The 13,716-nt window shown below is 30.2% G+C and overlaps 1 protein-coding gene across 1 annotated transcript; it reads right to left on the bottom strand.

Annotated features, from left to right (window-relative positions):
• Positions 1-4,500: 4,500 nt before the first annotated feature.
• On the bottom strand, positions 4,501-10,814 carry LOC115708927 (protein SAR DEFICIENT 1). The gene is made up of 7 exons (XM_061111863.1): positions 10,640-10,814; positions 10,392-10,467; positions 9,517-10,063; positions 6,393-6,553; positions 6,039-6,233; positions 5,746-5,857; positions 4,501-5,093 (listed from the first exon to the last, which is right to left on the bottom strand). Exons 1-7 carry the CDS (start codon positions 10,729-10,731, stop codon positions 4,795-4,797), a joined length of 1,482 nt encoding a protein of 493 aa, XP_060967846.1. The 5' UTR covers positions 10,732-10,814; the 3' UTR covers positions 4,501-4,794.
• Between the last annotated feature and the right edge of the window lie 2,902 nt (positions 10,815-13,716).

Below are 13,716 nucleotides of genomic sequence, written 5' to 3'. Positions count from 1 at the left end.
GGGTGTTACGGTAATTTAATCCCTTTACTGTGTAGATCATTCATATAGAGGATAATTGATCAAATTAGGATTATAACAATGGATAACTAATGATGCGTCTATATGGTGGAACATATAGAGCATTCTATATACTGAGAGTGCAATTCTAAGTTCTATGCGTGGATTCAACGAAGAATTAATAAGTTAGTGAATTTTAGTGCTAAATTCTTGATCTACTTATTGGAAGCTCGGTTATATAGACCCATGGTCCCCCCACTAGTTGAGATAATATTGCTTGTAAGACTCATGTAATTGGTTTTGATTAATAAATTATAATTCTCAAATTAGACTATGTCTATTTGTGAATTTTTCACTAAGTAAGGGCGAAATTGTAAAGAAAGAGTTAATAGGGGCATATTTGTTAATTATGATACTTTGTATGGTTCAATTAATAAATATGATAAATGACAATATTATTTAATAATTATTTATAGTTATTAAATAGTTAGAATTGGCATTTAAATGGTTGAATTAGAAAATTGGCGTTTTTGAGAAAATCAGATGCAGAAAAGGTAAAACTGCAAAATTGCAAAAAGTGAGGCCCAAATCCACTAGTATAGGGCCAGCCACTTTTGTAGGAAATTTAAACTGATATTTTCATTATTTTAATGCCAAATAATTCAAACCTAACCCTAGTGGAATGCTATAAATAGATAGTGAAGGCTTCAGGAAAATTACACTTAAATTTTCTATTTTTCCTTCAGAGAAAAACCTGAGTCTTTCTCTCTCCCTATCTTTAGCTGCCACTTCTTCTTTCTCTTCCTTTGAATTTCGAACTACCTTAGTGTATGAGTCGTGCCCACACACATCAAGTGATACCTCAATCATAGTGAGGAAGATCGTGAAGAAAGATCATCAGCAAAGGAGTTTCAGCATCAAAGATTCAGAGAAAGAGATCCAGGTTCAGATATTGATAATGCTCTGCTACAAAAAGGAATCAAGGGCTAGATATCTGAACGGAAGGAGTCATTTAATTCCGCTGCACCCAATGTAAGGTTTCTTAAACTTTATATGTGTTTATTTCATCGATTTAGAAAGTTCTTATTTAGGGTGTTAATCAACATACTTGTGAGTAGATCTAAGACCTTGGTAAAATAATTTCCAACAGGAGTATACATCAGAAGGGACCGATATTGAACTTTGATTAGATATATTAGAATTTACTGTAATATCTATTCAATTCAATATCACATGTTGATCCTAGATCAAATGATCTTAATCCTGATATGATTAGGTTCAATCTCAAGAGTGTTATTTGTGTTCTTTGATTTGTTAGTTAAGCCTACTTTTGGGTCAGGGTGATACGTACATTTTGGTAACACGGTAGTGCAATTGAGTGGGAGCGCTAACATAAATATGGAATCTATAGCTTCTATCTGGCGAATAGAAAGTAAAGGATTATTTTCTTCGAGCTTAACCAAACGAAAATAAATGGTGGAGATCTCATTTCACTTAGCTGAAATATCATTTATACAGGGTTAAGTGTTTTAAGGATAAAATACATTGTAGGGTGTTACGGTAATTTAATCCCTTTACAGTGTAAATCATCTATATAGTGGATCATTGATCACATTAGGGTTATAACAATGGATAACTAATGACGTGTCTATATCGTGGAACATATAGAGCGTTCTATATACTGAGAGTGCAATTCTAAGTTCTATGCGTGGATTCAACGAAGAATTAATAAGTCAGTGAATTTAAGATATAAATTCTTAATCTGCTTATTGGAAGCTCGAATATATAGACCCATGGTCCCCATACTAGTTGAGACCATACTGCTTGTAAGACTCAGTTAATTGATTTTGATTAATCAATTATAATTCTAAAGTTAGACTATGTCTACTTTGTGAATTTTCACTAAGCAAGGGCGAAATTGTAAAGGAAAGAGATTCTAGGTTTATTTATTAATTAAGAGACTTTATATGTCTAATTAATAAATATATTAAATGACAATATTATTTAATAATTAATTTTTAGTTATTAAATAATTAGAATTAGCATTTAAATTGTTGAATTTGAAAATTGGCATTTTTGAGAAAATCAGATGCAGGAATGATAAAACAGTAAAATTGCATAAGTGAGGCCCATTATCGAAGCCCATGGCCGGCCACACTTTATGGGTTTTATCATTTATTTTTTCATTATTTTAATGCCAAATAATTCTAACCTAAACCTAGGTGGTTACCTATAAATAGATAGTGATGGCTCTCATTCACACTTGAACTTCTGTCAGATGAAAATTGAGCCTCTATCTTTTCTCTATAGGCCGAACCTCTTCCCTTTTATTTTCTTCTCTAAATTTTCGAAATCCTTGAGTGAATGAGTGAGTGCCCACACACGTCAAGTGGTACTGTGTTCTACAGTTAATTTGTTAGGACTCAACTAAATTCAACTCTATATTTGTATATGATATTTATAGTATGATTGTTTAGTGATATAAGGGTGATTATCTTGAAGATGCAATCTGACCATTTTCAACTTTTATGCTGATTAATGGATGTTGAAGTTCAAAACTACTTGGAGCTTGAAACTAAGAATTTGGTGTTATTATAATTGCTTGTATATATAGAATTTTATCTAAATGAGTGACCAAATAATGTATTGAGTTAGATAAATGTAGAGTTTAGAGCTTAAAACTTAAATATTCCTTAGTGCTTTTTTTTTTTGTACCATTATTGATATAGAAAAATGATTAGAAAGTATATTACTCAATTTTTTTTATTAAAAATGTTCTCACTTTCTAAACAGGCACTCTTCTGGCAGCAAAAGAATTATAATGTTGTGAATTTAACAGCATTATATGGATCAACATTTCAAGAACATTTTTCAGAGATCCATAATAATTATTCCTGTATTTATTTATTTATTTATTTATTTATTGACCTTTTATTGTAGTTGTTATGGATTTAAAAATTAAGTTATTATATCACTACAGAAAAAAAAAAATTAAACTCTTATTTTAGTAATTGGATGGTGTTCTGTCAGTATTACAAAGTAGCATATGATTTGGCTTTCAATTTTATCTCAAGGATTTTATGTGGAACAAATTAACTAGTATACTCAAGGAGATAGGCAACATATCATTTTTCTTTCAGGTGAGATATTATAGTATATATACATATATATATATTGTGTAATTTATGTTCAATTCCTCTTGCTGTTGTGGATCCTTCTCTGCTGCAAGACAATGTAGAGTGGAATTTCGATAAATAAATTGTAGTGACAGCTATGTTTTGCTGCTGATTCTTATATTTGTTCCAGTTGTTGTCTAGTATTTTGTCTTTTGGATAGTCCTTTTGTCTCGAGCAAGTTATCCCCATTCAGTAAGTATTTATTTTTTCTTTATTTTATTGTCACGTGTTCTTAGACGTAATTTTGAATTTGGAAAGAATTAGTAGATATATTTTGATTTTGCTGATTAATAGCGATACAATTATTACTTTTTTTTATTTGTGTAGTGACAACTGAAAATGATGATATGTTCTTGGTGGAAGGCCTCTTCAACACCTTCCCTCGAGGTGAGTTGTGGTAGTATTGCTTCATTGAACCTTTTTATTGTCAGTGCATTAATGATTATATCAGAAACTTGAAATTTTTTGGGGCATATTGTATTTCTGCTTCATTTTTTTTGGGCATATTATAATATATTATAGATTGTTTGATTTTCTTAGCACAGGTGAGAGGCATTATACTTTGTAGACATTTACTGACAGAGATATATATCTTTTTCGAACTTCAGCTATTGACTTTGACAATAGAGATATAATACGGTTGTTGTGCTTAGAGATCATCTTTCAATCTGGCTCCCAAAGGACAGTTCAAGCTCTACTAGCATCGCACAGCTGAGTTCATGCCTTTTAGATAATCTTTGAAGAGTTTGAGGAGCGTATGCTTCCAACTTCTGAGTTGGAGCCAAATTAGGGACTTCTCATTCTTTTTTTTTAGTTGCTAGTTTTCTTTGTTCTTTATTTTTGTGTAGTTTGGTTTACAGCTTTGATTCATGGAGTTTGCTTTTGTAGTTTTTTGTTTAGATTTTGTATTTTTCAAGATAGGCAAGAATTACATTGTAATTGTAATTTTTTATGATTGACATTATAATTTTATGTAATGAATAAATACCTTTAATATTATTTAAATATATTTGCTTATAATTTAAATGAATGTAAACTCCAATGACTAAATTTTAGTTAGTGAAGCATAGTTTTTTGGTTGTTAAAAGTGTACAATGATTAATATATCAAATTTATTGTGACTAAATTTAATATATTTTGTGATTGAATTTTAGTCATAAAAAATAACACTATTTGTGACAAAATATTTTAGTTATTAAATTTTTTTACCACCGACTTTCAGTGACTAAATGGTGACTAAAAATAAAAAATTTGGGTGACTAATTAATGAGTTTTAATGATTAAAAATTTAGTCATTGAAAAAGAGTTTTCTTGTAGTCTACTAAAATAGTGGGAAAATGATTCCATTGAAATGAGATTCTAATACTTTAATATACAATTAAATAAAAAAAAATAAAATGAAAATTATTTCCTTGTCAATCCCATTTCATTTCATTACATCAAAGCAAACCCTACCTAATATTCATGTAACTGCGAGTAGATATTATTCACAACCTATTTAAAACTCCGACAACTAATACAGTTTCACTTTCGAAATGACCTATGTATATGAAAACTTAAATCGTTATGGCAGAGAAATAATTTCTTGTTTACTTTTTTTCTCTTAATATATATATATATATCAACAAAAACGTCGAGATGCTAATATATCAGCATCTGAGGAAGGATCTGAGATGATACTGGTAGACCCAATACCAGTAGTATTATTGATATTACCATAAATATCATTGTTGTTGTTATTATATGGTAGCACTACTGTATTGGCCTGCATCCAATCCATTTGTACATTGCTGGGAATCACATAACCCGTACTTATCATAGCTTTATTATCTTCAATTTGATGTTCGTTTTGCTCAAACTGTTTAATCGCCAAAGCTTGACCCGAGTTGTGGTATTGCGCCTCACCCACGCTAATATCACCTGTAAATATATAATTACAATTATTATAATTCATTAAAAAAATAATAACAATTTCAAATATTCAGTTTTCAAATTTTTTTAATAAAAACATTTTTGTCTACTAAATCTAAATCTAAATGAGTAAGGGAATTGCTGCGATAAAGTATGTTGTGCGGACGTGTCAATTTATTAGCCAATCGTATTTTTTAATACGTACGGATCACATTATATAATATATAATAATAACAATAATATAAATGTAACCAAAATACATCGATTATATAAAAATACCATTTTGAATCATCTGTTTTTGCAAAAGTTACTAATTGGACCTTGTGTTTTGTTAAATGACAAAATGGACCCTGTATTTCTTAAAATAGTACAAATAGGACCCTGAATTCATTTTTTGTCAAAATAAAGTTTAATTATAATCCCATCTAAAAGTGCTATGACAAAACTATTTACATTTTTTGTATCTGTTCGTATTAAGTATTGTCTTCAAGTTAGTTGTATTAAAAAAAAATGTCAAAAATTAAGCTCAGGGTCCTATTTTTACTATTTTAGAAAATACAGGGTCCATTTTGTTATTTAACAAAACACAGAGTCCAATCTGTAACTTTTACAAAACACAGGGTCCAAAATGGTATTTACCCTTATTTTTATATACACACACCTTGTGTTAATAGGACAGTAGGAGTGATCTCATTCACAATAGCTCCTTCCATCGCTACTTCAAGAGAATTCCAATTGGCATATGCATCCCTTACCAAGCTTTTAAAGTAGGCCTAAAAAACGTTAAAAGAAATATAGTCATTACTAAAAGGTAGATATATTTATCTTCTACAAAAGGAATTACTAAAAGGTAGTTTTGGATCACAAATATAGTCAGTAACATTTTTTTTTATAGATATAACATTGACCACAATTAATTAGAGATTTGAAAGAGTAATAATTATTAATAATTACCAGATTATTGTCCAACTCCTTAGAGCCGTATACTTCTCCATTGATCTCAGCCTTGAGGAGTTGGCAAATAGGAGTAAGGAATATGGTGGAGTGATGATCTACACGGTAAATGTACATTTTGTTGCCCATTACACAAGTCTTGGCATGCTTTAGAGTCATCTCCCACATTCTTTCTGACATCCCAATGCCTAAAATCTGGTTCCATTTTCATTATAAAATAATATAAGTAATTGATATCGAAACTTTAATGAAATGAAATGATTAATATTGATAAAGGCACTTAATATAAGTAAATATATTCTGCACATGCATATACATATATAAATTGAGAAAATTAAGTTAAATAATACTCACATTTTTAAGCTTCTGTGTGTCGACAACAGATAACTTCAAGAAGTCTTGTACTGTATGAATATTTTCTGCAGCAAGCTTTCTGTGAAAAGCTCCATCTTTGCCGATTTTCTCTAGCCTCCACACTTCATCTTCCAAATTTGGAGGGTAGTGCTTTTTGTATACTAAATTTAATAATAGAAAAATTATGTAGTTAATATATGTACACAGCTAATAAATTTGTGAATATAAATATCAAATTGATTGTTCTAATCATAAGCATGTTAATTATGTATTTCAACCAGTAATTAAATTTATAAGTACCGAAAAACTACAAAATTTTTGTTGTTTTTCTCATACCCAATGAAAAGACGTGGCAATTAGCATCTAATTTCCAAACCCTTAATTTGACCAAACATAAATTCAGCAAAGCGTTGCGAAATAAAATCAAAAGAAAAAAAAAGGACAAAACACACCTAGGCGTACTACGTACTATTTTGAAAATGATAATTTTTAATAAATTTAATTTTGATATTAGTAATAGTTTCTGAGATGTCACTTTGATTTAAGAGGATGAATCGTGATAAAATGACCAAGGACGGGCCAGATCTTGATTGACTACTGTGATTTAATTTGTCTTGTTATATTTTAAATAACTGCTTTTAAAAAAAAAATTTAAAAATAAATATTAAGAGGTACTTGTTTGTGATGAGTCATGAACTTTATGACAGTGAAAAATATGTTAAATAACTCTGTTTACTTTGAATGAAGCGAGTCTTGTGAAGGAACATCAGAGTGGGCCTGTTTGGACACCGTTAATTTTTCAAAAATTATTAAAAAGTATTATTAGTGTATAATATTTTTCTTTGTTTCATACCATAATTGATTTAGTTAAGTAGTAGATGTTATATAAATTAAGAAAATAAGTTTTAGCCTCACAAAAAAAATTAAGAAATATTACTAACAAAGTGTCATTTATAAGAAGATGTTAGGCATTGGTGCATGCTCTTTTCCAAATGTGGTATAAAACGACAAGTGGGTATTGTCGTGTCACTGGGAGGGTTAGACTTGAATAATTAAATGTCTTGACGAGTTAGTAAGGGGAGTGGTTATCCGACTCTCTAAAAATCAATCAATCATTAGATCGAATTAAAGTAAAACGAGGCTAATAATTAGCTTATAGCAAACAAACATGATTACTTATAGATTAATTTGCGGTATAAATAATATTTAAGTTTAATTTTTAGTTTTAAATAAATATTTTAAGTTTAATTTTTATAATACTTAAGTTATAATTTTAGAATTTTTTATAGGTACTTAACAGTTAAGTAATAAGTAAATTGTAACGTAACAATTTTTGATTGGTTTAAATTATTAAATTTTTATTTTTATAAAAAAATTTAATTTAAATATACTAATAAAAAAATGACTTAAGTATCTAACATTTATAGTTGTTGATGAAAGTAATATTTTATATATCGGTACGTATAATTAAATTAATTATACGACAACATGGTTTTTCTTTAGCAGAGCTGAAAAGATTCCTTCTCCTTTTTCCTTTTTTTTTTTTTGGGGGGGGGGGGTGTTATGTTTAGTAGGATGGAGTGAGGGTAGGATGAATGGATAATAAAGAGAGAGAGAGTTTTGGAAAGATGAAGAAAATAGTAATTTTCTTTTTGTTTTGTTTGGTATTAATTGTAAAGTTAAAAATATGAACAGAAAGTTAATTATTAAAATTAGTATTGTATTATTTTTAGTGTAAATATTTGTTAATTTTTAAAAGGATAATTTTATTTTTTATCTTTATTTTGTATTTTTCTAAGGAGAATTGAATTTTTGGAATTTAGAGGGGTAAGGTCTCTCTCCAACTCTCCTCTCCCTCCCTTTATTTATCCTACCCTTCTACTCTCTCCCTCCACCCCTCTCTCCTCCCTATCAAACATGGTGTAAAGTATCCATGCATCCACGCATAGCTAAAAAAAAATCAATACATAACTGATAACTATGTATGCCATAAATAAACGTAGATAGCTTAGTCTTTTATAAATTAGTAGTTTTAATATTATTTATTTACATATATTAAAATAAAAGGAGAATTATCCTATATACTAATTTTTTAACATTTTTTTTAAATTTACGGTTTGGATTTTTAAAATGGTTGCAGCGTTAGTTGCAATAAGAATTTTTATACGATTTTTTATTGCAATTTAAATTGTAGCGCTAGTTGCAATAAGGATTTTATGTAGAATTTTATAAAAATATATAAAAAAAAAATGTTTTAAAATGTAAAAATAAAAAGCGTCAAAATAAAATAAGTAGGACTAATATTGTTATTGGTAAGTATCTCATAATCTCATAGTGTTTCTCTAAAATCATCCTATCCTTACTAAGACCATACTTAAATTTGCAACCCAACAAGTCACAATCCATTGTCCGATTAATTAAAAAAGAATAATTAGTTAAAACTTTGTTTGTTTCACCAAAATGATCAATAAAGACAATTCAAGAACATACACCTCTAAACAAGCTATACGTTGGATGAAAATTAATGTTAAAGTGTGCTTAAAAACATGTATATAAATATACAGACAAATGTATGAGATACTAGTGGTATTTAGTATCTTTTTTTATTTTATATGTATAATTAAGTATTAAATTTTATATAATTTAATATAATAATTTAAAAAGTACTACGATAAAAAAAATCATTTGGAAGGTGCTAAATAGTTAATACCCAATAAAATACTTTTCAATGGTATTATATTAACAGTTACTAAATAAATTTAATTTTAAAAATATTAAATTATTTAATTTTGATTGAGTACTAAATAATAAAAAAAAAATTGAATTTATATATTTAATTTAACTACTTACTTAAAAAAATTTATTTTTTTTTAAATTATATCAAAAATATATTTATATATAAAATATTTAAATTAAATTAAATTTTTTTTTTATCTTTTTTTAATGAATTTCTTTTTGTTAATATTTTTTTTTTCACACAATCCATATAATATAAAATATGAAAGATTTTCTTTAACAAAAAAAATTAAGCATAAGCTAATACAGTCGTATATAAAAGTAGAGAGAGAGAGTGAAGCAATTATTTAAAAAATTAACATATAGTTGATAATAAAGAAAGACTTACATTCTCCCCGATGATCTTTGACAACGAAAGGCTCAGTCAACGCCTCTCGAACTCTCAAACCCTGAGAATTTTTACCGGTCAGGATCCGGGCTCCTATCCGGAACTTCCGACCACGAATCCAGCTGGAATTATCGGTGAACTCGATCTCTCCAATGGTAGCCTTACCGTCTCTTAAGGTGACGGTCAAGTCTCCATGAAGCAAAGGCCTTTTACCGGCCCTCTCCTTGACAATATTCTTATCAAATTGATCCCTAGTCCAGGAGTCATCTCTTGCAGGGAAGTCCCCATCAAGAACAATAATCTCAACTTTTGCCGGGTGAGGGAGTGAGAAAGGCACCATTTGATCCCCATTTTTATCCACCACTTGAATCTCGAGGGGGTTTCCGTCCACGTCTTGTATCTTACTTCCGGTGAAAAGTTTTCCTAATGGGTTCTTGGTGAACACCAGTTGTAGACTTGATGGTTCCAAGGCTTGGATTCGAAGTGATGGTGAGCGAGTGAAAGAGCGAGTGGTTCTTCTCAGAACGTCTTCGACCTCTTCGTTCACCTATTCATTAATCGGATAAAATCTCCAAATTATTAATTAATTAATATCAATAAATTAGTTATTACGGTATAAATGCATTTGAAATATCACTACACTTAACTTTTTGGTACATATTAATTTGACGTATATACATTTGTGTATATATATTACGTGAATACGTGATATGTACATAGATATATGTATTGAAAGGAAAGTATATAATTCCTAGTTACATGATGATGTGCTAATTATATTATGGAGACGTGTGTAACGAATAGTGATACATATAATTTATATATATGTGTGTGTGTGTGGACAAAAGATTTTTGTCACTTTTTAACCAACATACCACTCTTCTAAGCAGAGGCTCCAAAGAGGAGAAAAGATTGTGAAAGGAGTTCACCAGTACTACTTCTTCCACCACACTGTCAAAAGAATAAATATTTCATCAATGATAAGGTAAGGGGTGCATTATTCTAAGATCTAAATGTATATGTTTAAAAATAAAATAAAATGTTTTAAACAACATTTATTACGAAGCTAATAATTACGAAGGAGAAGTTCAAAGAAATAATAAAATAAACTTCTAGGACATACGAAGCTAGGGAAAACTTAGGTCTTTTGTTCCGAATCTCAGGCGGAAGATCTTGGTCGGATTTGGAACCGTTAATGAACCGTTTCCCAGCCATATTTGGATTTTTTTTTTTTTTTTTTTGTAATGGAGAGGAGTAAGAAGTGGATGAAATAATATTATGAAAAATAGGCTTAGGCTATATATGTTAAGATTTGATTGAACATATACTAATGTAAATTAGATGTTTCGAGGAATGGTTAAGGAAGCAACGCGGTTAGAGCAAAGAGGCCTACGCTATAATATGATGCAAGACTTTGACGTCAATTCACTCAAAGTCAACCCAACTCTCTCTCTATCTCTCCTCTCGTTCCAATACATATCGTTTTGTCTTAGTATCTTATATCGAAATTTCGGATAGCATAAATGAAAGGCTGATATTGATAGTTGGTGTGGCTGTAACAATATTAAATTATAAGAGCCGTTTGATTACATAAATTTGACTGGATTTTCGTGTGGTATACGTACCATTTTACTATTAAAATTTGTTTAAATGCGCGCTTTGGTTCTCCGAAAGATCGGACAATCACGACAAAAAGATAGCGATGTCTTAATTACCTGATGATGATAAAAAATAAAAAATAAAGCAAGGAATTTTTTTGTCTTTATAAAACTAAAAATGTATCCATTTTTCTATTTTGGGGTCTCGGTCACGATGGCATGATCTCCTCTAAGTAAGCCGAAAGTTTATTTTTGTAATTCTATTGATATAAAATTTAAAGACCATAATTTTAGAATTATGATTGAAGTATGAGACATAACTTGACAGAACACTGAATTAGTTTCGAAACGAAAATTGAATCGTGTCAGTCGGATAAATATTGAGGGAGTTATGACTATTTTAATGAAGGCTGTTTTGGGCCTAGCGCCCATGTTGACATCCCAGTGCCTAGGTTAACATATGACATCAATCTGGACGCTGAGTGAGTGGGAAAACATCCTGGCGATGTATTTTTTGATGCCTAAGTAATATTTTGACATCACTTAGTTTGTTTATCTGTTCTGACGAAGTTGGTCACTAGTTTGGATAACAGCAACTGGGCAAACACCATTTGTTATGGCTTATGGTTATGAAGCAATGCTGCATGTAGAGTTAGAACCTCCGTCCCACAGGAGATTAACCTACAATCAAGAAACCAATCACGCCCTCCTGGCAGAATCACCTGACAAGATTGAAGAAAAACGAACCTCACCAAACCTAAAGCTAGTAGCTCATCAGCAAAAGGTGGCTCGGTACTTCAACAAACATGGTAAGGGCAAGAAAATTCTTTGTGGGCGATATGGTCCTTAGAAGAGTATTCTTGAACACAAAAGACAGCCCAACTGGCGTGCTCGGACCTAACTAAGGACCATGCCAAGTAGTTGAAGTCACAGAATCTGTAGCATACAAGCTGGGACAGTATGACGAAAACATGGAGCTCATTCTAGTACCAAGGTATTGGAATAGAGAACATTTGAGAAAATACTACCAGTAAGTGTATAATGTTTGATGACCCCCTTCAAGTACATAATGCTAGAACATCTACTCTTAAGTAGATGGCCTTTTGAGCGGATCCCGCTCAAGAATTTGGATAACATGACTGACACTCAGGTTAGATGACCATCACTAAAGTACAGTCTAGAAAATGCAATTGTTTTATGTTTTTATTAGCAAAACATCCGTTAGATCATGTAATAGGTTTCATAATTCAATTAATGTAAGTTACTATGGTAACAAAATTATTCAGACCAATAAATGAATAACGATATTAATTATCATTCTAATTGTGTCAATCATTTTTTTATAGCAAGAATGAATTTACTATTTAAATGTGTAGAAAGGGTCTGCTCAAACTCAAAGGCCGAGCAGATGAAAACCGAACTTGTGAAATACAACTGACCAAGATACTTATTCAGTCTAAGGAAAGTTTTATACATTTTTGGCATTGTTCCAACATTTATTAACTACTAGTGTTACTTCCCGACTAACGCAAAAGTAGTTGCCAAAAAGTAAAGAATCCAGTATCCCTAGAGGAGTAGACATATAGAGAGGAATCTCACAATATCAAGAGTTTTGTGATTAAGGAAATGTAATGGTGGAGAAAAGGTTGTATTCAATACAACCTGACAGATCCTATTACGGAGAGTATACTACATACTACACTTGATTTGTATATCAAGGTGTTGAGATTATTTGAAATGCACTTTTTGTTTTATATTAGTGCAAGTGGGAGTTTGTTGGGTTTTATGCCCTAAATAAAATTCATTTCAATATAATCAGATTTAATAGTTAATAAAGATCAGAAATCACATTTTATGTTGCATGGTTCACATGATTTATTTCATGATTATAAATTCTATTAGGTCGAGAACATATGTGTTTGTTCATGATTATAGTGTTGTCAGCACAGTGGAATATAATCATGATTATATGTTAAAAAGTTTAATTCCCTAATTTGTCAGTTGACTAGATTTAGACTGGCATGATAATTAGTGATAGGTATACTTACACCTTGGATAAGTGTTATGTTCTTTCCAGGGCATTGGCAAAGTTTACCAGTATCGGATGTATGGAGTATACATTAGAAGGGAGCGATATTGAACTATGATTAGATATGATAAATTTACCGTAATATCTATTCAATTCAATATCACCTAGTTGATCCTAGATCAAATGATCTTAATCCTGACATGACTAGGTTTGATCTCAAGAGTGTTATTTGTGTTCTTTGATTTGTTAGTTCAGCCTACTTTTTGGTCAGGGTGATACGTACATTTTGGGAACATGATAGTACAATTGAGTTGGAGCGCTAATCATAGATATGGAATCTATAGCTTCTATAGGTATTTAGAAGTGAAACGATGATTTCCTTCGAGCTTGCTAAATAGAGATAAATGATTGATATCTCATTTTAGTGATTGTATTATTTCCCTAAAATACCATTTATAGGTGGCAAGTGTTTTAAGGATAAAATACATTGAAAGGGTGTAACAGTAATTTTATCCCTATGCAATGTAGATCATCTATAGAGGATAATTGACTATTGGGATTATAACAATGGAT

The sequence above is a fragment of the Cannabis sativa genome, chromosome 3 (assembly GCF_029168945.1).
Source record: "Cannabis sativa cultivar Pink pepper isolate KNU-18-1 chromosome 3, ASM2916894v1, whole genome shotgun sequence".
Taxonomy (NCBI): Eukaryota; Viridiplantae; Streptophyta; class Magnoliopsida; order Rosales; family Cannabaceae; genus Cannabis; species Cannabis sativa.
This window is presented reverse-complemented; position numbering and strand designations above follow the sequence as displayed.